General features: G+C 40.8%; 1 protein-coding gene across 1 annotated transcript in view; it reads left to right on the top strand.

The window, feature by feature from the left end:
• Positions 1-23,197, top strand: part of TRHR (thyrotropin releasing hormone receptor) — a 34,024-nt gene extending 10,827 nt beyond the window's left edge. The window contains exon 2 of the mRNA XM_036337542.1: positions 22,790-23,197. Coding sequence (XP_036193435.1) covers positions 22,790-23,197 — 408 coding nt within the window. The remainder of the gene's footprint in view (positions 1-22,789) is intronic.
• Positions 23,198-26,505: the final 3,308 nt, after the last annotated feature.

Genomic DNA, 26,505 nt, shown 5'->3' with positions numbered 1-26,505 from the left:
AACTCCGCATATTTTCTGAAGGCAGCAGTTCGTAGCTTAGGAAATAAGGAAGTGATTCAGAGAGATGTGGCACCATCGTGAGAGGTAGAGAGGGCAGAAGCAGGGTAAATGCATAGCACGCCGGGACACTCATTTTAAAGATCATTGGTAAAGTCAAGTGATTCAAACCGCCACCAATAAGCACACTGACTCCCTGCCATGCTCCCCCTGACAGGGGTTCGTTTTTGTGACTGATTCTACTTGGCACACATTCGAAAGATTATGTATTCAGAAAATTTGGGTTGGGGAGGGTGGGAGAAAAGCATGCATGGAGATACTTTCTGCTCTACCAGGAAAGATAGAAATAGGCTCAGATTCAGGGTGAATTTACAAGGGAACTATTTAACAGAAATTATCAAATGCTAGGATGGCCCTCCAGGCATGTCTTTGTGAATCAATTAGACTGCTCCGTGAATACCTTAACATCAATCAAGTCAACACTGTGTATAAACCAACTGCAGTGTACAGAGGTGGTGTTATCCTACAACTAAGGATGGTTACATTATTTCAATCCCTTCCAAGGTGTTGTGATATGAAATAGGAAATAGTGGAATCAAGGACAGATTTTCACCTATTCATTAATGATTTTATTGAGAATCTACTATATACAAGGCACTTTGTTAGGCACTACGATTGAAAACAGAGTATCTACTCACAAAAACTTCACAGTCTAATAGGTAAAACGGGAAAGTAAATGGATAATTAAAGCCAGCTATATATATAAAAAGCAAGCAACCTGAACGCCCTAACAACCGGAATGACCGGTCACTATGACACCCACTGTGGCCAGTGAACCGCCTGATTGGGGGGGGGGCTGGCCAGCCAACCTCCCGCAGCCCCTCCCCCCAGCTGGCTCCGCCCCTGATTGCCCCCCTTACCCCAATAGGGGGTGGGGACGGCTGGCCAACCACTCATGGCCCCTTCCCCAGGCTACTGGCCCCCAATTGGCCCTCTCCACCCCATTTGGTGGTGGGGCTGGCTGGCCTACAGCCCCTCCCCATGGCTGGCCCCACCCCCAATCAGGCCCCCCACCCCAGTCAGGGGTGGGACCCGCCAGCCAATTGTCCATGGCCCCTCCCACCAGCTGGCTGGGTCCTGACCGGGCCAATCAGGGCAGGCCTTAGGGCCAACCTCCTGCCATCTCCTCCTCTTGACAGGCCCAGCCCTGATCTACCAATTGGGGCTGGGCCAGCTGGACTCCATCTGCGCACGAATTCATGCACTGGGCCTCTAGTAAAATAATAAGGGTTATTGTAGGGAAAACCATGGATTAGTGTTACCTGGCCTAGATGGCTTGGAGAGGTGAACAACAGAAAGGCTTTTTGGAAAAGGAAATGCTTAAGCTGGGCCTTACAAATGAACAGTAGTTTTGTAGGTGAAAATGAGAAGGGAGACATTATGCAGTGGGAACTATAGAGGTGAAGGTCGGGGGTCCCAAAAGTACATAATCAGTCCAGAGAACTTCAAGGAGCTCATTAGGGCTGGGCAACAAAAGATGAGCCTAATGAAGCAAGGAAATATGGACTTTATATAAAATATTGAGGGATATGGACAACACTGGAAAATTACAAGGCAAATCATATTCTAATCAGATGTATGCTTGAGGAAGGTCACTGTCTTCAATGTAGGCAAGGAATAGGCCAGAGTCAACAACGTTAATTAGGAGAGTGCTGTAACCACATAGGCAAGACAATGATTCTGGTAAGGCCTAATATGATACCAGTAAGACTATAAAGAAAAAGATGCATTGGGAATAGAATCAATAGACTTGGTGTGAGTAGATGTGAGGAAAAGGGAAGAGAAAGGAGCCAAAGGTATCTCACTTGAACCATTGAAAAAGAGAGTGACTGACAGTTGAGGGCCTGTATTCCAGAGTCTCACTCCCTGGGGTCAGAGCCACTAAGTGATGTGAGCAAGTTAACTTGACTCAGTTTGCACATCTGTACAAAGGATGCTAGTAACAGCACCTGTCTCTAAAGGTAGTTATTATTATATTATAATTTAGTGTAAAAGTCCATATAAGGTACTGTGCATGGTGTCTGGAACATAGAGATAGTATACGGTAGCTACTACTATTATTAATTGTATAGGGTAACTTGCCTAAATGAGGAACAATGAATGGAGGCACATATTTCAGAACAGTGAGCATATTTCATTGAGTTTTTCCCATGTTGTATTTAAAGTATCCATAGACTACAAGAGTACAGTTAGAAATATAGAATTAGAGCTCAGACGAATCATCTGGCCTGGAGATGTAGATTTGGGAGCAAACGATATACAGATGGCTTTTTGAAGACCCTGAAGTAGATATGATTACTGGAGGAAATTTTGTGGACTAGAAAAGAAACTTTGGAGGAGTTAAAATTCTGGGGAGACTAGGCTGGAGAGCCTGTAAAATGAATGGAAGGAATTTCCAGGGAGGAAAACCAGAAGAAAGTAGAGTCACAAAAGCCTAAGAGAGAAACTTATAAGAGTGGTCAATAGAAAGCGGTAAAGACGAGAACTGGGAAAGCACCTGAACAGGCATTGGTAACCTTTGTGAATATGGTTTCCAAAAGGTGTTGGGAGGAATAACTTAGATTTCATGGAGTTGATGAATGAATAGATGGGGAGCAGGGGACTGGTAGTCAGAGAATAAGAGTAGACAGCTGTTCTAACAAACTTGATTATGAAAGAGAGAGAGAGAGAGAGAGAGAGAGAGAGAGAGAGAGAGAGAGCGAGAGAGAGAGCAGTAATGACAGGGAGAAATAAGTCAGAGTATTTTCATTTGTTTTATTTTATTTTACTTCTTAAGAAGAAACCTGAGCCTCCTTAAATACTGGTGGACAAAAGCAGAGTGGGAGGAATTATTTGTAGATACACAAACAAGATTCAATTTTGACAGGGCATGGTCCTGAGAAGGCCAGAAGGAATGCCATAAAGACGGTAGGCAAAGCGCTTTACCTTGGAGAGAAGGGGGGTATCTTTCTTTTCCTGTCAGCAGAGATTGTGTCTAGCTCACTGATCCATTTGCAGCACCTAGCACAGTGTCTGGCACCTAGCAGTATCCAATGAATGCTAAACCAATAAGTGGATAAACAAGTGGATTAAAGAAGGGAGGAGCATGATGCAAGAAGAGATAAAGACAATTACTGTTACAGATCAATTTTAGGTTATGGGGCAGGAAGTGATGAGTTCTCACAAGCTGGTTTCTGCTTTCTCAGTGAAATAGAATGGAAAGTCATCGACTGAGAATGAAGAGGCAATGGCAGAGGGAGGGGACTTAAAAGAGAGACTTGGCCATTCATGCTGGGAAATGAGAGAGGTAGATGACAGGTAGAATGATAACAGGATTAAGTCCCATTCATATTTAGAAAAACTAACCTGGTACAGCAGTAAATTGCAGGTGCTCTGAATTCTTTAGCGACATCTAAACACTTTGGAGTGGGCCTGTCCTGAGATTCATTCCCAGTAAACATGTCAAGAAAATTAGGAAAAATTCATCCCTTTGTTTAGACGATCAGAAGCACTGAACCTGATGCTCTTTATACTTTGTGTCCTATTTATTTATTTTTAAAATTTTTATTAAAAAGAATTACATATGTCCCCTTTTCCCCCCATTGACCCCTTCTAGCCCACCCCTTGGTATCCTACTTAGATGAGCATTTCATTGTCCTCAGTTTGTTTCCTTTATAGTGGTGGGAAGTGATATACCCACAACCTGTACAATTTCACATTTAGCACTTCAGTCCCTTCACTGAGGCAAGGATCTGTTAGGAAGGGCTGGACTGCATGGGAGGCGGTGCATTACCACAGGGCAGCGACTTCTACAGTCACAAAAAAAGTTCCATCCGAGGGCCTGCCTCCAAATGGATAGAAGCCAGGTGCCTCAATAAATCCCTTCCTCAAAAACATGGAGAAACAAACAACTCATGGCAATAGCTCTGTACTCACCGCATTGAGCCATGTCTCTCCTTTATCAGCATCTTCAGCTGGCATATCTGGTGTTCACAGCCTGTTTTGTTTTCCCTCAAACATCTTGGCTCTTTCCAATTTATCTTTGAAGGATTCTGGAAACACACTCAAGAGCAATTAGCCTTGTGACAAAAGCAACCCACTCCATCTTGCACACAGTTCTTGACTTTGTTACTGACTTTAGCTCACAGAAAGATGGTATCAAAAGGTGCAAATAATAATCAGGGATCGACTTGATCAAGGGTGCTTGACTCTTCCCAGGTTTTGTGCCTCAGAACCCTAGAGGCACTAAAGGTGAGAGCCAGACAGGCCCCACAGAAAAACACTTCCTTTACCGGTGCACCGAGCTCTTCACACTTCAGGATCATAAAGGAGGTTTGTTTATTCCTGAGGGGAGCTCTCCCAACTCAAGAAGACTGTGCGCACCACTTGAAATCCAATGCAGACCCAAAATTCAGAGAGGTAGAAAACTGCTGTTATTGACTGCGGCTTTTGAGCTAATGAATAACCATTTCTGTTTCTGGCTCCTCCCCAACTCCACCCATCTCCTCAGAATAATTAGTCAGGAGAGGTTATTAAATCCCATCAGGCCTATTGTCCCCATTCTAAACATGTTTTAAAATAGGTAATTATCCATGCATATACAACAAGTAGAAAAGGCAGTCTTGAATATTTTTTTTAATCTCAAAGACTGCTGCACTGAAAGAAAACTCATGTTCCTCTTACGCCCAGTTAGTCAAAAGACAGAAATTTCTGGGCTGTGACAGTATGAATGATCTTCTCTAATAATCTTTAATGGTCATTAAGAAGCTCTTGGTAGCACTGAAGGGAGGTTCATTAATTTTTACAAACTGATACTTAAGTGTAAGCCCACTTTCCAACAACGCTGCTATCTTTTAAAGAGTTATAAAGTAAAGCTATTATAATTAGAATGTTATTTATCTGGGAAGGTCACCTTTCTGCCTCAGCTAAACCAACCCAGTACGATTCCAATATTAAAAATAGAAGCAAGTTGTTTAGAATATAAAGTATTCTTTCAAAACACCAATAATTTATCGTAACGACAGCTTAGAGTATGAGGATTAGCTAGAATAAAACTCACAAAGTCATTTTCTAACGAAGAGAAATGTCTGCATAAGTAAGGCATCCTGGTGAACTGTTGCAGCAGGGCTATGGGAAAGGCTCTGTGCAGGAGCCTCTGAAATGAGTAGTGATTTCCTTGTGAGCTAACTAGCCAATATTTCAGCTATACGGCATGTTTACAGTCATCGTAAAGATTCGAACATATTACATCTTACATTATAAATTTGTCAACTTTTATTTCACTCCCAAGCCCCTGAGGAGCCGGACATTTTGCCTTCAGTAGCAGAAGTACATCCCGACATAAATTCCCATCCCATTTCAAGAGTCACTGGCTAAATATTCTAGCTTAGATTCTTCAGTTAATATCATGCACCAGGCTGCTTGCCTGGGCTTCTCCCCACCTGGAAGGCACCCTGGAAAATAGTCTGTCCCACTTGCATAGGTGCCTGTGGTTTATTAACCTTTCTGATAGGTAAAGTTTATGAGCTTTCACTATGCACCAGGCATGGTGCTCAGGATGTTCGCACATCATCTCCTCTGCACTGATGACAATTTATCATCTCCATTTTTTTATTGATTTGTGAGGGAGGAAGGGGGAGAGAGGGAGAAGGAGGGAGAAAGAGAGAGAGATATCAATCAGTTGCCTGTCACACATGCCCCAACCGGGGATTGAACCTGCAACCCAGGTATGTACCCTGACTGGGGATGGAACCTGCCACCTTTCGATGCATGAGACATTTCAACTAACTGAGCCACACCGATCAGGGCTATATTCTCCAAAATCAGGTAATAAATACAAATAGCACATGAACAAATAAGCATAGTATATTCAAATTGTGATATATCAGATTGTGGAGAAAAATTAAGCAGATAAGGAGGATATGAAATGCTGACATTGAAGAGGTGCAATTTTATATAGGGTGGTCAAATAAATAGCCATTTTCAGAATGAAGTGTTATTTTGATTCTATATGCAAGACACTAGCAAATGTCACTTAATAAATCAATGCCTGAAACAACAGAGTTTTTCCCATTAATGCAATGTTAAAACACCAGGCTGGCCTACATAAGTCACTGGCTTTTATACACAGGAAGTATATATAGCATCATGGATACTATTCCATTATATTTCATAAATTCTATAACAATTTTTCTAAAAGAAAATACATTCTATGTTCTAATGCAGAACCGAAGCATCTCCCAGTGGCAGGAATGGGACCTCTAGGTAGGCCAGAGATTGAGAGAGGTTTGATATGAAATGTTCCTTTAACCCAAATATAGTGTTAGCTCTCTAAGAAACACTTGTCCTTTTAGGATAGTGTCAGACAGACAAGAGACTGCCATCTTTTGTGTGGTAGGCAGAGTGGTTAAAGCACAGATGGGGGCAAACTGTCTGGATGGAATTCCAGTTTTACCACCTGTAGGTGGTATATGGCTTCCCTCATTTGTAAAATGAAGTTAATGATCCTACCTTCCTCACAATGCTATTGTTGAGGGTAAATGAGCAATATGTAAATGAAACACTTAGAACAGGGGTTGAGGCACAGTAAGTCATGAGTGTTTTTCTATTACTAGATTCAAAAATAGCTTTCACTTTTCGAGTGTTTACTGTGTTCCAAGCACTAGTGTAAAACTCAGTATACATCATCTCAGTTATCCACAACAACCCTGGGGATGAGGTAAGATTTCTTTCACCATTTTTCCTGAACAGAAAACTAAGACTCAGAAATAGTAACAGGCTCCAAATTCTAACAGCTGGTAAGTGGGGGAGCCGGGATCCCAACACAGAGTGACTGCTATAAACGGGGAGTCTCTGACATTGGTTAATTAGGAAAGTCTGATTTACACACACACACACACACACACACACACACACACACACACACACACGGGTTTGTCTTTCTCTGGGCCAGGAGGGTAAATTGCCATCAATCAAAAGAGCAAGTTCTCTGACTGGCTCCTGTCTTGATGCCTATATATCACTCCTGATTGAAACTTCCATGAGAGTGCATGCCTTCTGGGGAAGTAGCTCCCACAATTACTACAAGGACAGTGTTCCCATCACATTTTTAGGTGGTATATTTTAGAGAGGCAATGCTCACCATGCTTCTGTCATAGGAAAAATCAAACATAAAATCAAAACTTTGGTCCACAAGCTGACAGCCAGGATTATTTGGCCCATATTTTTCATAGGCTCTGTGGATAATTAGATGAAGAACTTGAAAAAAATTAGCCACAAATCCACATAGTGGTTTGAAGTCCTTTATAGGTCCTTTGTCAGTTTTATGAGACGTGTTCAACTCTCCCATTGGTTGGCAAACTAAGGTTATGGGCCAAATTTAGCTCTATTGCTTGTGTTTCCAAATCAGGTGTTAAGGGAACACAGCCAGGCCCATTCACTTATGTGTTGTCTGTGGAGGCTTTCACATCACGGAAGAATTGAGCAGTTGTATGGCCCACAAAAGCTAAACTATTTGCTACCTGGTCCTTTATGGTAAAAGTTTGCCGGCCCCTGAACTATGTCTATGCAAAAGTATATTTGTGAAAATATTGTATACTTAATAAAGGCACCGGCACATGACAGGTGCTCAAGAAATAAATGATAAACCATGTTTGGATTCCACAAAATTACAAAGACAGGAAAGTTCAAGCTTATCACAGACAGCCAAAATTAGCAGCTAGTGAATCTCCTGCCTCCATCTTGATTTTTGATTCCCCAAAAGAAAATGCTTTGGCCCTTATATGGGAGCATCCTTAATTTCAATGAGCCCTAAAAATACAAATGCAGGGTGATATTTAGAGAGAAAGCTTCATGAGTGACAGAGAAACCACACATGAATAAATATGAAAGGAAATAGATAACACAGAGCAAGAAGCCTGTCAAAGTGAGATTTGTATCTTTGCATGGCAAATCTTACCTTCCCTTGGTAGATATTAACATAGTATTATTAATCAACATCCAGTAATAGGAAATGAGCTCAACATAAATCGTATTGAGTTAGCATCTCCTTAGCTCTTTATATTTCCTGGGTTCTTCATAACAATATATCCAATCATTATTTCTAGAGTAGCAGACTAAATAACAGAATAAAATTCCCCAGAAAATTTTCTTGACCAGAATTCTAGTCTGATCTATCATGCCCCTTTTTGAGACTGAATTTTTGCACATTGACTTTAATGTTTAACTTAAAGCATTTTTTTGATGCCCAGCCTGGTTTTAGTGGCCAGTGAGAAAAATAGGCAATACACGCTATTTCTGCCATCAAGATCTTAAATATCAGAAAAAAATCCCCTAAATAATAATGGTATTTGTATTAGAGCTGAAAATACCAAAGAATAGCATAGTGGGTTCCTTCCTTCCTTCCTTCCTTCCTTCCTTCCTTCCTTCCTTCCTTCCTTCTTTCCTTCCTTCCTTCCTTCCTTCCTTCCTTCCTTCCTTCCTTCCTTCCTTCCTTCCTTCCTTCCTTCCTTCCTTCCTTCCCTAAATATTTATTGTACCTACCAGGTGCCAGACCTGCATGTTGCTCCTTGCAGGTAGGGTAAGGCAGGGATCGTCAAAGAGCCATCATTCTAGGGAGTAAAGAGAGGCAATAAACAGGTAAACAAATGAAGCAACAAAACCCTTTCAGAATGTGATATTAGTATAGATGAAATAAACAGGATATGAAAGAAAGTAATGAGAAGGGCTGAGTTCCCACCACTCTCTCTATAATAGTAACATCTCTAGATCTCTTTCTCTTCACCTATAAAATGAAGAGAATACTTACTTTATAAATACTGTAAAGATCGAGTAATTCAATAAAGTCTCTGGTGCTATGTTTAAAATAAATTAAGTGCTCAATAGAGTATAATAATAGTTATTATTATCACCATCACCATCAAAGGCTTCTCTGCCACTTGGTTAAATCTTCCACATTTTCCCAGAGATTGAGATATATAATCACTCTAAATATAATGCTAGATATTGTTTATTGAGGACCACATTCTATGCTGGAGCTTTACACAAATCACCTCATTTATTCTTTATACTTACTCCTGTTTCACAGGTGACTATACTGAGGCTTAGAAGGGTGAGATGTCTTGTCCAATGGCATACAGCTAGTAACAGGCAGAACTAGAATTAGAATCCAGCTATGTCTGGCTCTGCAGCCTATTCCCTTAACCACTATACTAATACCACAAAGTGTCCTGGACAATATTATCCAAAAGAGACCCAGATGACGTCATACTCTGTGGTGAAAGCTTGGGCCTCATAGCACAGGACCAGCATGCGTGGTTGCATCACACACCTGTAGAGCCAAAGGGTTTCTAGTCAAACAGGCAAGAAGCTGATACAGGCAAAGAAACTTCATTCAATCTGTTTAACACAGAGTAGTAATAAAGCTAGACTTCCTTACTAGGGATGCAGATTTCGAGGCAAGCTAAGAAACACAACACCTCTTTATATCAAAAAATTCTAATATATGTCACAGAGTGTTTTTATGTCCTCCTTGCAATTGATCTTCAAACATATGTTTTCATATATTAACTGCAGACACTCAAAAAGCTTTGAGTGATCATGAGTGGTCAAGCTGAGACTTCAAACCAAGTCTTCTGATCTTGAGTCCCATGTTTAGCATATTCGGGAGCTAACATCAGTGGAAACACTGAATTTATGGTTTGCTGAAGGAAAGAAATGAACCGCCGCCACGTGAGTCCTTTCAGGACAGCTAGGAAGTTAGCCCTGTAACTCCAGGGCACAAGCATGGTCCAGGCAGTCTCCCCTGGGAGACACACAGGTACAGGAAGGGCAGGCTGCCTCCCAGGCAGGCTCAGCCCCATGGAACTTGGTCCAAGACTTTTAGAAGCAAAACAACTAAACGCCACTAAAAATTTGGCAGCCCTAAGAGCTTTACTTCTATTTAGAGAGCACTTCCTCCCCTCTCCATCACTCGCATTTTACATTTTAAAATATTCTCATTGATTTTCCACCCCCTGCTGCGTGAGCAGCTGAGGGATTGCTTCCCTGTATCACAGTCTACAATGTCACCCTTACCAGACTGTGTGGCCAGAGACGCTCGGGAAAGAGATTAGATTGGGAAATATGTCCCTCAGAAAGGATCAATTTCTTCATAGAAGTATTATAGGTAACAACTAGGCTCCTAGCTCAGAACTGGCCATGATGCTTCATTCAGAATTTCTAAGGTCTGGTTCCAATGAGAAAAATGATCAGGAAAAGTAAACAGACCCTAGAGAGCAAAGGTAAGAAAACCAAAGCAGATGTGTTAGGGCAGACCTTTCCACACGCTTAGCCATTTGCCAATAATTTTCCTGGAAGAGAGAACATTTAGAAAAGGCTAAATAGTCCTGGACATTTTGCTCTGTGGTTAGAGTGTCAGTCCGTAGACCAAAGGTCCGGGTTCAATTCCAAGTCAAGGGTATGTATCTTGGTTGCAGGCCTGATCCTGGCCTGGGTCAGGGTGTGTGCAGGAGGCAACCGATCAATGTGTCTTTCTCACATTGAAGTTTCTCTCTCTCTCTCCTCCCTCTTCCGCTTCCACTCTTTCTAAAAAATCAATGGGAAAATATCCTTGAGTGAGGATTAACCCCCCCCAAAAGAATGGGGGTGAGGGGCTAAAAGCACATGCAACCCACAGCAGACAAACTATAGCTTTGTTCCAGCATGGCCCATAAAAGAATTCAGAATGACATTTAATTTTCTAAATTAAGACGGTATTATAATTTTGAATTCCAATTCTGCCAGCTGAGTTTTCCCCTTCCCAGTGTGTTTCCAAATATCTGCCTCCTGTGAACAAGAAAACATGCAGGCAACAGGAGGGGGGCAGCCTTTCAGCGTGCACAATTATCAGGCTGCAATCAATACTGACACCTCCACACGGGCCCCGCTGCTAATGTGGAAAGTTCTGCATCTAATCCTCGAGTCTGGTTGCAAATGTTACCTAGCGCACAGCTGTTTTCCACTCGGAGAAGAACCTTGAAATCAGAAACACTCAGAAATATGTTGCATCAGGACTTCGTATCACAGTGCGAATAGAAATATCTTTGTTAGAGGCAACAACCGTTGGCTGGAAATAAAATTTAGTTTTTCCTTCTCCTACTTCACTCTCACATGCAGCCTGCACCAATTGCAACCTTTAACCTCAGTAAAGAAAATGTGTTTCTCCCCCAAATTCAAGGTATTTTAGTAAAGAGGAGACTTTGGAGTCAACTATCCATGTTGGTAGAGTGTGACTTTCACTCATTAACATATGGCTTTTCTCAGCATTGGTCTTATTCTCTGTAACATGCAGGTAAAGTAGGACCGTTATGAAGAACATACCAAGCACAGTGCCTGGCACATGACAGGCATGTCATGTATCTTAATGCTCTTCTTGTCTTTCATGTGCTAGTTCCCACTGTTAGATTGGAATGCCTTCTCTTTAAACCTCGTTTTCCTCATTCTGGATGGAAACGTGTTCGGAAGTACTGCACAGTCCCCAGGTAAAAGGCTCCCAGAGATTCTCAGAAAGTGGGGCTGACGACCACTCGGGGTCTCTCTCTAAGTGAGCCCTGAACCATTAACCAGAACAGCTCAATGTTCCCTCACTTTTTCCCACGCCTTGTGTGTTTGTGCTTCTCACTTTGTTCTTTTAAAAAGCAGGGGCTTTGAAGGCTCACCTGACATCAGACTTGGGTGCAGAGCTCTGTCCATTTTCCTCAAGAAATGCCCTCACACTTGGCATTTGGTGATGTGCGTCGTTTTACTGGAGAACTGGAGGCGGCGTGTCATGTTCTGCACAGAGGTATGCCCTCCTGTGCCTCCAGCTCTCATCCTGCTCTTGTACCGTAGCTTACCAACTGGGTGCCAACGTGCAACCCTACCAGTACAGGCAGCCCCACTGGGATACAGAGTCCTGTCTCCACAGACATCTCACTCAGGAAACAGCTCTGCTCGGCGAGTCTACCTTCCTCAGCACCCCTAGATTTGTAGAGAAGAAAATGTTTCCAATCTCACTGGGTACACCATACTTACAAAGCGACGCTTAACAAATCTTGCGTCACCATTTTCCCCTTATTTCTTCCCCAAGCATCACCAAATACAAGCAAAGTTTTCCCTCCTGTGAATCTCTGCATATATATATATATATATATATATATATATATATATATATATATATTAAATAATTCTTTATTGTTGAAAGTATTACATATGTTGCCCTTTTTACCCATTGACCCCCTCTAGTCTGCCCCCCCTCGTCCCAGGCCTTCAGCACCCTATTGTCTGTGTCCATGGGTTATGCATATATGCATTCAAGGTCCTTAGTTGATTATCTCCCACCCACACAACCTCCCCCACCTTCCCTCTGAGATTCTGCACTCTTCCATGCTTCCATATCTCTGGATCCACTCTGTTCATCAATTTATTTTGTTACTTAGATTCCACATATGAGTGCAATCACGTGATATTTGTCTTTCTCTGACTGACTTATTTCACTTAGCATGATACTCTCCAGGTCCCTCCATGCTGTCTCAAAAGTTAAGAGATTCTTCTTTTTTACAGCAGCATAGTATTCCATCGTGTAGATGTACCACAGTTTTCTAATCCACTCATCTGCTGATGGGCACTTGGGCTGTTTCCAGATCTTAGCTGTTGTAAATTGTGCTGCTATGAACATAGGGGTGCATACATTCTTTCTGATTGGTGCTTCGGGTTTCTCAGGATAGATTCCTAGAAGTGGGGTCACTGGGTCAAATGGCAGATCCATATTTATTTTTTGAGGACACTCCATACTGTTTTCCATAATGGTTGCACCAGTCTGCATTCCCACCAGCAGTATACTAGGGTTCCCTTTTCTCCACATCCTTGCCAGCATTGTTTGTTGATTTGTTGATGGTAGCCATTCTGACAGGTGTGAGATGATACCTCTTTTTTATTTTGATTTGCATATCTCAGATGATTAGTGACTTTGAGCATTTTTCATATGTCTCTTGTCCATTTGTATGTCCCCTATTTTCATGGACATTTTAGTATTTTGGGTTGTTTTTATTGTAGTTTATTTATAATATTATGCCATTGTGGTCTGAGAAGATGCTTGGTATGATTTCAATCTTCTTGAATTTGGGGAGACTTTGCTTGTGACCCAATATTCATGGACATTTTAAATCAGAGCAGAGCACAGAAAATTCTCCATAATTCTTGCCAGAATAGCTATTCTGAATGGAACATTTAAATATTGTACTTGACAGATAGAGTTAAAAACCATGCATTAGCATCTCTGAGTGCCTTCCTGTCAAGAAACCTATAAGTAATCCACAACACAGGATATGACAGTCCATGATCACCCCACCATAAACCATCACTCCAACTTTATTCACTTTTATTATACTTTATCTGACTCTGAGTGGATTCCAAGCCCTTTTCCAGCGCTATCATTCAATTTTTAAGCCCCACTAGTCACCTCACTCCATAATACGAAGCACCCCACATTCATTATATATGTACATCAACATCCAGACACTAAGTCAAAACAAAGCAGAAAATCTACCAGATGAAAATCCTAGAGGCCTCAGTCATTGTAAAATCTTGGCTAATTCAGATTTATATAGTTTTCTAGTCAAGTTTATCCTTCAGTTGGCTCAATTAATGTAACAAAATGCAAAGGGTCGCTGATCACTTTGCTGAAGGCCATCTAATAGCAGAATACTCCCAGTCACAGAACACATTTTTAATATGCAGCAATCCAGGAGATGGGCAGACTTCAAATGCAGAACATATTATTACCCTCGAAGATTGGCATCAGAATTCAAGGTAACTGTCTTGTATTCAGTAGACAAGAACATGTTTTCAGATGGAAGTACACTTCTGAAAAATTGGGCTATTCCAGCCAGAATACAATTTTATTTTAACATTTGTGGATAATAAATGTATACTCAACAATAATTCAGCTGTTCATTGAGCACTTATGTGCAGGCATATGTACTAAGAACTTCTCCTGATCTTCCGTAGAGCAGACATCCAATAAAAGTTTGTTGTTGTTTTACTTTGCTCAGAAGGCCAAAAAATAGAGCTTTGGTATTATAAAATGTGGGATCCAAAATGAATAAAGAGCCTATTTACCATTATAGTTATCTTCTCTGAAGATTATTAGTTATAAAAGAGGTGAATGTTCTTCAAAGGCCAGTTTACTGGTGTAGTTGTTACCTCCTGTTATATAGCTTTGCCTTTTTAGTACTGAGAAAGCTTTTTCACTATTTAAGCGTGCCCTGAAATTTAGATATTCTGCTACTGAATGAGAGCCAAATGTTGAATGGGGCCCTGTTACCTTCTATTAAATAACTTTTGTCTGCCCGTTTCTTTTAAAACTTATATAAATTCAGTGTTTAAATTGGCAGTACCCTTTTAGAAAGATTTATTTGTTTTCTTTCTAAAAGTGATACCCCTATACCTTTGTATAACTACATTTCTTCAACAATATTTCAGTTATAGTGAATTTTAAAAGAGAAAATAACAGCAGGTCAGGAAGCCAGGGACCTGGATCTAGAACAGTGATGGCGAACCTATGACACACGTGTCAGAGGTGACACGCGAACTCATTTTTTGGGGTTGATTTTTCTTTGTTAAATGACATTTAAATATATAAAATAAATATAGAAAATATGTCTTTGTTTTACTATGGTTGCAAATATCAAAAAATTTCTATATGTGACACGGCACCAGAGTTAAGCTAGGGTTTTTCAAAATGCTGACACGCCGAGCTCAAAAGGTTCGCTGGTCTAGAAGGCACCCTGTTCTTAGTTGGCTATAGGAAAGTGAAATGAATTCTAGTAATTTCTTCAGCACTTCATGAAACTGCACCACCTCTGTGAATGCAGCAATTAAGATGATTCCTGGCAATCAGTGTGATTAAGAGCTGAATCTGTTCCTATGGTTTATCAGCACCTTGAGGGATGCATACATACACTCGGTACTATTTCCCTTGTCCTGGCTTTATAATCCCCAAATAACAAAATCCAATTATGTGAAAATGATCATAAACATGTCTGAATATTGTGTCACCATCAGTAATGTATAAGCTAAATTATCTAAAAATGTTAGAACTGGAGACACTTTTCAAAATTGTACACTTACTGATTCTGGAAAATGAGGTCCAGACATAAGACCATGAGACCTAGAGTATTTATCTAGAGGTGATAAAGATGACAAAAGGATAAGTTGAGAAGGACTGAATCCAAACTCTTATGAGAACTATATGCCACTATTCCCCATAATTAAATAAATGAAGAGTAATATATCTAGTCGGGCTTGAGTTCAAAATTTCAACCTGATCCTCATCATGGGGTCAAGAAGAGAAACTTATCCAGCTCTTAGACCATCCTGTTCCCACTCTGCTCTTCTCCTTAACCACCTCTGCTGGCAATCTGTCTCTTTAAACACTACATTTTAATCAACTGATTTCTCTACCTCTATGCCCGGCCTTCAATATACTCTACAAAAAATGCCTGGTCTACTTCTGGGATGACAATTGGCTCCATGGAGCTGGCATTTCCAGAAAACCCTCTGCCCTGAAGCTCTATCTGCTTTGGCAGATGCGTCCCTCCTTCTGTCCTGGCAATGGAAAGCCAAGCACCCTACAGAGTGTGGCATCGCCTTATCATATAAAAATGATGGCTATGTAATGGTTTCCACATGCTTCCTAGAGCAAGAGGAAGCTCCACTTCATTACATGGTCTGCATTAGATTGAATTACTTCTGATGCCAGGGTATGCCCTGCTATCTCATGTCTCTTGATCATCACACACACCAAATCTCATAGTACCACTCTTCCTGCCTCTCCTTACCTTCAGATTTTGGCTTAGATGTCACTGAAACTGAAAGGACCTCACCATCTATCCTCAACCCCAAGTTTAGATCAGGTGCTGTCATAGAACCCCAAATTTCCTCTATCTTAGCATTTATCACATCCTATATAATAAAAGCCTAATATGCTAAGTGTCTGGTTGACAGGTCAGCCATTCAACCAATCAAAGCTTAATATGCTAATGATATGCTAAGGCCACTCAACCACTCGCTATGACGTACACTGACCACCAGGGGGCAGACGCTCTAACTGGTAGGTTAGCTTGCTGCTGGGGTCCGGCCGATCAGGATCTTCCCCGCTGGCCAACCTCCCACATCCCTCCCTGGCCCTGACTATGCACCGGTGGGGTCCCTCAGCCTGGCCTGTGCCGTTTTGCAATCTGGGACCTCTTGGGGGATGTCGGAGAGCCGGTTTCAGCCCGATCCTGCAGGTCAGGCCAAGGGACCTCACTGGTGCATGAATTCATGCACTGGGCCTCTAGTTGTATTATAACTGTCCGTCAGGGTATAAGGTACCTGAAATCACTGGCAATGTCTCTCTGCATCACTGTCAAATCCGCAGGGCCAGGACATGGACAGGTACACAGTAAGGCTGCAAATGAATCTCTTAGAATAAGATGAATGAATTCCTTTTCAATCAAAAATATATTGTAAGATCATTTTCTCTTGATGATTATGTCATGCTGTTTCTCAAGGACATCCTGAGGCAGAGACTTCTATAAGGAAGACTGTCTTTTATATAATTGCATATCCCATGCTTTGCCTCGGCAAAAATGGCAATGCTTAGAAATAATGGCCCAAGATATTTTCAAATTAGCATTTTTGTTACTTTATTTAGGATAAAGAATAACAACAGAAATAAAACTTCTGCCACCACTGTGAAATTAATTGAGGGTGAAAGACAATCTTTAGGACATTTTCTTTCTGGGTGTTTGCTCTCATACTGAAGAAGAGGTGCTAAAATCCAAGCTATCGCCACACTAAAAACTTGCAGAGCTAGCCCCCAGGCGCCCTTCTTGGTAGGTATCTCCTTTCTTGAGGTCAACAATGCCAATAGCAAGTGTAAGATCTTGTGGCCTCACCTGGCTTCCACGGTCTCCAAGCAGCAGAGAGAGCTGGAGAGCTGGAGGAAAGTGTCCGGTGACACCTGTTACTTTGACTCACTATGCATTGAGAGGGATTTCATCACGTGAGCATGCCTAACTGCAGTGAGGGCTGCAAAAGCGAGCCAGCCATGCACCTGGGAGGAAGCAGAAAGAGGCTTAGTGAATAGGTGGCCCACCCCCGCCATCCCACCTCATGGGACCACTGACTCCTCTTAGAAAGGAGTTGTTAGCTGCAGCAGAGAAGGATGGTGCCACGCAGGCACGCAGGCAGTAACTGCTCTGGTGATGATTAATGAGAAGAACATCTTTGATTTTTCAGAGAAATGTATTTCTGAAGACAGTGCTCACGTAACAAAAGTAGTCCCCCTGGTGTTCCCTGGTGACCTCCCACTGGGGATTTCAAATAGGAATTAGAATTTCAAAACAGAGTGACCTGTTTGGAGAAGCCCATAGAAGGTAGGACGTTAATAAAGGACATCCCAAAATTCACGCAAGAAGTAATTTTGATAGAAAACACAGATTTATAATTAAAAATTGTAAATTTTTTATTGGTTCATAAAATATAGAGTATAGGGTTATGTATGGAATAGCATATCAGGTAAATGACCTCCACGGCTTTCCTGGCACTTATGCACTCTTTTGTTATTGCCTGAGCAGCCGCATTTTCGAAGAAGAATGGTCTGATGATGCCTCCAGCCCCAAATCCACAGCAAACAGTGACATGTTGTGGATGCATTTGTTTCTCAACAATCACTCATGGATTTTCTGAACCCCAAATGAACAATTTTGTCAATTAACCAAGCCATCAAGATGAAAATGAGCCTCATTGAAATTCAGCCACATTTATGCAAAACGGTCATGGAAAATTTCAACAAGAGTGTGTATGTGCCAGCAAAGCCGTGGAGGCCATTTACCCAATATGCTATTCTATACATAACCCTATACTATATGCTTTATGAATCAAAAAAAAATTTACAATTTTTAATTATAAACCTGTGTTTTCTATCAAAATTACTTCTTGCATGAATTTGGGACACCCTTTATTTGTATTCACATTTATTGCAGTCTTTAATACCAGCCATCCTCCAATCCTGCTTTGTAAAAGGTGAGTTTTATAATTAGAGTCCGCATGTGTTTGTATCCTGACTCCGCCATTTACTAGCTCTGTGACCTTGAGCTAACCTCTTGTCACTAAGCTTCGGTTTCTGTGACTGTGACCTACAAATGGTACAGATGCCTCAGAGGAGGTGGTGAGAATGACCATAGACAGGGCAGGTAAAGAGCACAGCACGGTCCTGTGGGAGTGGCTCAGTGGTTGAGCATCAACCCATGAACCAGGAGGTCACCGTTTGATTCTCGCCAGGGCACATGCCCAGGTTTTGGGCTCAACCTCCAGTAGGGGGCTTGCAGGAGGCAGCCTATAGATGAGTCTCATCATTGATATTTCTATCTCTCTCTCCCTCTTCCTCCTTCTCTCTGAAATCAATAAAAACAAAACTTCGTGAACATTTTAGAAAGTTAATACGTTCAATTAAAGATATTTGAAATTAACTAAAAATAATTATGAGTAGGATTAAATGTAATCTTTGTCATTTCACTGGAGACATTTTCCCCTGGGTCAATCTTAGAAAGTCATTATATTTACTTCATTTCATACCTCCATAAATTTTAAAAAATATATTTCAAATAAAAAACTGAAATATATTAAGGACTCATTTTACTAATGAACTCATCTCCATTTAAAAGGATTTTTGATATTAAAAAATAAAGTACTTGCAAAAATCCTCTAACAATATGTTGGGGAACTGAAATCCACAAAAAGATCATGGTTGCATATTTTGAATTCTTTCAATGCCTGAACGTATTCAACATTTTTTGAAGACTGTCTATATCACATCTGGCACTAATTCCCTGGAGAAATGAATAACCTTTCCCTGCCTAAAGGAGCTCATTGTCTATTGGAGAGATGGACAAATATGGTTCATTGTAATAAAAAGTTTTGGGAGTGATGTTAAAGTAATCATGGAGGGCTGTGGAAGCTCATGGCAGAGATTCTAACCTCAAACAGGTTGTTTTTCTTTGACACAATGAAAGTTGCTCCCTCACTGACATTAAGTGAAAACAGAAAGGTAGATATGAATGTGTCATGTTTCACCTGACAACTGCAGAGAAAAATATAAAGATAGATGAAAGTCAACCTTTAAGTTCGGAAATTTAGTAGCAATAAGTCTGTTGGATTTATACTTAGAAGTAGTTACATGTTTTGGTGACTATGATGGGGATAACACAGTAAAAATCTCATCATTGGATTGCAAAAGGTTTTCACAGGGAAAGTGAAGCATAAAGGAAGGAGGATGGGTTTTGGCTTAAGTAGACTTAGGTTGAATTACTGCTCTGTCACTTACTACCCATGTGTCTTTAGACTAGCAATTTTCAACTGGTGTGTGCCATACAGTTGAATTCTTAAAAGATGCAATACCTGACTATTAGTCAGGGTCACTAACTTCTCCCCCCTTAGCTTGTCAAATAAAAAAATGGAGACCGCCAACAAAACAATAGCAGTCCATTGTGAATGAGTCAAAAGTATACCTATTTTTTTTGTTAGATAGGAAAAATATATTTTTTGGGATGCTGCAGAATTTTAGTAATTAGTTTATGTGTGCCATGAAATGAAAAGGGTTGAAAATCACTGCTTTAGACAACTCACACTCCTTAAAACCCAATTTCTTAATATGCAAAGTAGAGCTAATACTAGCTTACACATAGAGCTATAAGCATGAAATATGATAATGTTCACATATATTTGTGATGGGGCATCATGAATGACTCAAATGTAGGCTACGGGGTCCTTGGCAAGGAGTGAAAGGATGTTGGCAAGTGTGAAGCAGTAACCTGATGTCAGAAACCTGGAGTGCTAGGTAGGAAACAAAGGCAGGGATGTGAGTGATGATATGACAATAAAGGTAGTAATCACTATGGCTCCTTCCAAAGCTCAGAATATTTATCACTGAATTAAGCCTTTGATTTCCTATGACCTCTTATTTACTCATAATCTTAACTCTGCTTGGAAAAAATCATGCTTCAGTTTACCTCTTGGCTGAGTAGCTTCCCCTTATCTGTATGAAGCCAGAAGCTCTGGGATGCGTTCCCTGGTATATTACCCATGTGAATACCATACCTTCCCACTGAACAATGGCTCAACCCCCAGTGAGCAAAATATGAAGTGTAACTGTCCTACATGCACTGAGTTGGAAGAGATGCTCAGGGAACGGTAAGTGAGATAGAACAGGAGGGCAGGAAGCTTCCAGAACATGATAAAACAGCCCGTGGAAGCAGAGGAAACACAGTAACTTGAGAGCAGGTGGGTAGCTCACAAAGCACCATTGCAAGAAAGTAGTAGGGGTCACTCAAGAAGAGATGGGATTCAAAAAGAGAAAAAGATGATGCGTACCCATGGGTGAGAAGTTTTATAGCAGTTGATATTTGGAGAGTATCAAGAAGGTGGCAATTATTATAGACCCAGAAAGAATAACAGCAAGAGATTAACATTACCTCTGCAAGTCAGGACTCATGGGGACCTCCTAGGTAGGGGAAAGAGATACAGTTAAGGGTAAGATAGAGCCCCACGATCAGAAGACGAGGAGTGCGAGGGAGAGAGGGAGATATTCTCACATATGAGATGAAAATGGATCCTACAACCAGGATTAAGTACCAGGTTTGGAGCTGAATTTATAGTCGATACCAAGGAAAGAGGAGGTTTCTAGATGGGAATCTTTATTTCTACATTGAAGAACTTTTAAAAGCCCTCTCTAAAAATAGGATCCCCCTCATTGTCAGAACAAAATAGAGGCTGGTGCGGCTTCAATGAATCAGCCGAGAGGTTAAGAGGGATGAGGGAGGCCCTAACCAGTTTGGCTCATTGGATAGAGCATTGGCCTGCGAACTGAAGGGTCCCAGGTTCAAATCCGGTCAAGGGCATGTACCGTGGTTGCGGGCACATCCCCAGTAGGGAGTGTGAAGGAGGCAGCTGATCGATGTTTCTCTCTCATCGATGTTTCTAACTCCCTATCCCTCTCCCTTCTCTGTAAAAAAAATCAATAATTTATTTTTTTTTTAAAAAAAAGAGGGATGAGGGAGGAAGAATCAGATCCTTCTATGTAGCTGGGTATTTTCCAAATTCAGAACATTTAGAAAGTACAGGTTGAGGAAGCTGAAATTTCTCAAACCCTGTGGAAGACTAAAGAGAACTAGAACCTTGTTTTTAAATGTGTAAAGTGTTGCTCTTGAAGAAAAGCAGCCAGTTATGATCTCCCCCATTGCTACCACTTTAATACACCCTTCCTATAGTTGAAACACTATGGTCTCTTTATGCAGTCATTAGTAAAAGGGTAAAATTTCCATAGCACTCTAAAGTTTCAAAGCCCTTCTTGTGTTCATTATTTTATTTTCTTCAGACCTCTATGAAGTAAAAGCAACGATATAATCAGACATAGTTCCGGGTGTAGAAATGGAAGTACAGATGAATGACTTTATTAAGGTCTTCAAAGCACTTAAAAAATCAAAGCCAGATGATTTAACTCTGATTCTTGGCCAATTCCCAGCCTTTCACTGAACACGGAGGTGAATGAGCGAAGCATCTGCTAAATTATGCCTTTCAATAATCGTGCCCCTGGCCAATCTTGGATATTAAACCTCATCTTCCCTAACATCCTAGCTCCTGTGCACTGCTCGGGCTTAGGATCACACTAAATTCCAGAGTTTGTTTCCTCTGGCCGCCCTCTCCGTTTACCCCGAAGGAAAGCTGTGCATGTGAAGGGCAAAAGCTTTGGATTCCTGCTGACATGGATTCCAATCCCAGCTGTAAGACGCTACAACTCCCGCCACAGTGCTAACCAGCATCGGTACCTCCGTTTTCTAATTGGAAAAATGGAGTATGCAATACCTATTCTGGAGAGTCTTAAGCTTTTCAAATGAGATCACATATGTCAAGCACCTAGGATAGTGTCTGGCACATCCACACTGCAGAGCCATTGGCTTTTTTGCTGAGGACACTTTACCCTTTTCAAGCCACTATGCTACCTCGTTTGACATAGGGGAGCGGGGCTGGCTCCGTTTTGCAGATGAGGTGTAAGACCGCTTCAGCACATTTCTCGGGATCACATATAAGGTAAGTAAAGATGGGGTTAGACCCCAAGCCTCCTAATGTTTGTTGAAGATATGCATTTTGGCACCCTACGTCACATCCTCTTAGCAAGACTGGTTTCAGCCACAGCTACAGTGGATGGGACCTGCCTGGAGAGAATTCCTACTCCAGGCACCACTGTCCCCTGACTATCTATCCTCTTCTCTGCCTCAAGGTTCTCTCTAAAGCTCCCAGGAGTTTCCAGGCAGGAGAATGTAGGGCCATTAAAGTCCCTAAAGGTACCCCTCAACAAAGCGGGGAGGGCAGCCAGTGGATAAATGCCTGTCCTCTCTTCCTCTGGACAGATAGCCCTGAAGCGCACTATTTGATTGCCAGTTGCCCACAATGGGAACCTTCTCAGTAAGGTTTTCTTCTTCTATGACACTCTTTTCTCCTTCTATGACACTCTCCTCCATGCCCTTGATCTGGCTCCTGGGACCATCTCCCAGATAAACTTCCTACCCTTAAGTCCTTGTCTCAAACTATATCTCCGGAACTAAAGGTTGGGATGGGGAGTGTATTGTTTTCACTCTTTTGCTTTGTTTTCATTTGTGTTTACAGGCATTTCTCTCTATATCTCTCTCCATAGGTCACCAAGATGCTGGCCGTGGTTGTCATTCTGTTTGCCCTTTTATGGATGCCCTACCGGACTCTTGTGGTCGTCAACTCATTTCTCTCCAGCCCTTTCCAAGAAAATTGGTTCTTACTCTTTTGCAGAATTTGCATTTATCTCAACAGTGCCATCAACCCAGTGATTTACAACCTCATGTCTCAGAAATTCCGAGCGGCCTTCAGGAAACTCTGCAACTGTAAGCAGAAGCCCATGGAGAAACCCGCTAGCTACAGTGTGGCCCTAAATTACAGTGTCATTAAGGAGTCAGACCACTTCAGCACAGAGCATGATGAGATCACTGTCACCGACACGTATTTGTCTGCCACGAAAGTGACTTTTGATGACACCTGTTTGGCTTCTGAAATAACCTTTAGCCAAAGCTGACTCATGAGTTAGAAGAAAATGGACCATAAAGTGAATCTGTGCAGTTAGCAACCCAAGAGAGGAAAAGGCCGCTACTCATATGGGAAGACAGAGCAGGTAGTCTTTTCCAGTGCTCTAACAAATCCTGGCCCAAGATACTTTAACCCACAGAATGACTCATATTTTCCTTCTAGTGTCACAAAGCTAATGTCACAAAAACTGAAGCAGACCTGTGAAAGAGCCAAAGGGTGGAAATTGAGAGTGTAGTCCTTTGCATTTAATTTGAGAAATTCACTTTATTGGGGGGGGGGCTATGAAGTTTAGATAAAATCTAGACATCAATTTACATTATTTATAATAACTCTACCAAATGGGATTTCTCCACTTCCCACCAAAGTATTTATATATGGGTGGGACAAAATTAGGTTTACAGTTGTTCATATGGAAAAATAATACAATAATTCATAAATAATAATACAAGAATAAACTCTGTGTTTTGCATACTCACAACTGTTAAGCCTACTTTGCCTCCCTCTGTATTTGGTAATTTTGCAGCATGTGAATGCTTCAATGTTTGGTAATTTTGGTAATTTAATGCTTAAATGTTTGCATTTAGCATTTCAACAAAGTGCAGTGCTATATCATGAATATCTGAGACTACAGAAAAAATAGAAAAATATTTTATATTTATTGAGTGAAAATGAGATTTCAGACAAATATGTTCACTATACTAAAACAAATACAAAAGGAAATGTCATGATTCTTATAAAATTTTGAGATGATTTTTATATCTTACAAAGTAGACAGCCATCATTTCAAGTTTAATGTAACATAAACCACACAATAGTCAAAATTACAAATTAGGAGGAAATGTAGATTTAATTTTTAGGTAAATCCAGCTCTTATCAACTCTTTGAACCTCCCAAGTGATGGCTTAGACATGAGAATTATTCAAATTAAGTAAATGTGAAAATACAAATGAACACACAATTAATATTGAAAAGTATTGCCAAGACAGGCCAAGTATTTAAAATAAGGTTTTACTTGTCTCTGAAACTTTAAGAAAGAAAATCCTCCTTGAGTAAATATTACTGTGTGCAAAGTACTGAGCCATGTCAGTGAATAAATCCTTCTGACTCTAGCTTAAAGGATGGGAACCTTCTCAAAAGCTTACTTGCTATTCTATCAGTGTGACTCCTCTCTGATCACTACATACAGCCTACAGATGTTAACTTGTCTACACTTGTCTTTCCTTGCTGCCTGCTTGTTATTTGTAGGTTCTTTATCTTTTTTCAACTGCTAGTGATATTTTGTTTACAGAGTCTAAATCAAAGCAATGCAAAATGCTGTTGGCTTTATTTTCAATAGAGCTAAAACCAATTTCAACTCATAATCTGTATCTCTTTATAGTTATGATTTAGACTTGCTAGTCTGTATCAGTGATTATTAGAGAGCCATGAATGTGAATTTGCCCAAGACAGTGTCTGGTCTTACTTCATTCCCTTTCAAATGTCTCACCTACTGAGATTTGGCCAATCAGCATCTCCAAGTGTATAAATTGCCCTTGGTGATGACAGTAATAGCTAATTTTTAATGACTGGGCCAGAAAGTACTGGGTACTTTTAAGTGTCCCATAGGCTAAAATGTTCCCTCTCCAGCCTGTATCCTTTTTTGTGCATTTTCCTGGAACCTAATTGCTACTGATAATTATCCCACCCCACCTTCTTAATGAAGAAGACATTGTGTTTTGGAAACTTGTTAAAATGCTGCTTTGCCATCCAGAACCTCATTTCAGGATATGCTTTTGTAAAAATTGGCCTCATCCACTCCAGGAAGACATTCATATCCTGTCACTGTGTCAGTAAACAAATGCAAGCAAATCCATATATATATAAAAGGCTAATATGCAAAGTGTCCCCACAGGAGTTTGACCAGGAGACTGAGAGTTCAATTGCTTGCTATGACATGTGCTGACCACCAGGGGGTGGCATGGAATGAAGTAAGGTACTGGCTAGCAGCTGGCAGCCAGGGAAGGGAGGCCCTGGCTGGCAGCCAGAAGGCCCTGATCGCCGTCCAGACCTAGGGACCCCACCCATGCATGAATTTTGTGCACCAGGCCTCTAGTATTTATATAAATACCCTAAACGTCTATCTGCATGACACTAAGAAACCTATTTTAACTGACTTGCATCCTGAATTAAATGTTAATCTTGGAAGCACCAGAGGGACCCAACCCCAAACCACATGAGCACACATGCAGGTGCATAATAACACAGACACACACATGTAAATAAACTGCTTAACAAAGGGATGTATTGGAATATATTCAATATTTTTCATTAGGGGAAGGAACTTATATTATTGAGCTTCTAACGATGTCTCAGGCATGCTGATAGGCCTTTAACCAACATTATCTTCATCACAATCTCACTACAGCTGTAATGATGATAACACCAGGGGTCAGGGATCAATGCAGCTTCCCTAAATTGTGTAGATACCAGGGAGAGAAAATGCCATTTTTTTCTTTTCTTTTATTAAGGCCAGCATGATGATTAAAATTCTTTCAGCTTCATGCCCTGCAGAATAAAATATATATATGCTCTGCAGGGTGGTAATACCAGATGTTAAAAAAATTTACAATTTGTCTTTCATGTTATACACAGAACAGAGTACACCTTTCCCGCCTTTGGAAATTTAATATATGTGCTCAGTTTTTCCATTTTAATTTTTTAAAGTTATTTGCACCCTGGCCGCTGTGCTCACTGGTTAGAGCATCAGCTCATGTATTGAAAGGTCTCTCTCAGGTTCAATTCCCAGTCAAGGGCACATATTGGATTGTGGGTTCACTCCCCACCCCTGGTGGGGTTCATGTGGGAGGCAACCAGTCTATGTGTTTCTCTCTCTCTCTTTCTCTCTCGCTCTCTCTCTCTCTCTCTCTCTCTCTCTCTCTCAAAAAAACAACAGAAAAAATATCCTCAGGTGAGGATTAACCAAAAAAAAAAGTTTTTTTTGCTAACAATCTGTTAGTTTTAGACCATATGGGAAATTCAAAAGGATACAGTATTTCCACTGTAAAGCAAATGCCATAACAAAATTAAGGGTTCTCATGCAATGTCCAATAGATATCTGATTTACACAGAAGAGATACAACTTTTTAAAGTATTCTTTCTCACACTGTGCTAAATCATAAAGTAGTTCCATAAATAATCAAAACTTAACATACCATCAAATGAAAATTAAAGAACTAGATTAAAATTTGCTGTTGGAGTGAAGTAATATTATTAAGGAACCCTCTTAGTAAAATTCCTTGACTTATTTATTACTCCCAA

Source organism: Myotis myotis, unplaced genomic scaffold, assembly GCF_014108235.1.
Source record: "Myotis myotis isolate mMyoMyo1 unplaced genomic scaffold, mMyoMyo1.p scaffold_m19_p_16, whole genome shotgun sequence".
Lineage (NCBI taxonomy): Eukaryota > Metazoa > Chordata > Mammalia > Chiroptera > Vespertilionidae > Myotis > Myotis myotis.
This window is presented reverse-complemented; position numbering and strand designations above follow the sequence as displayed.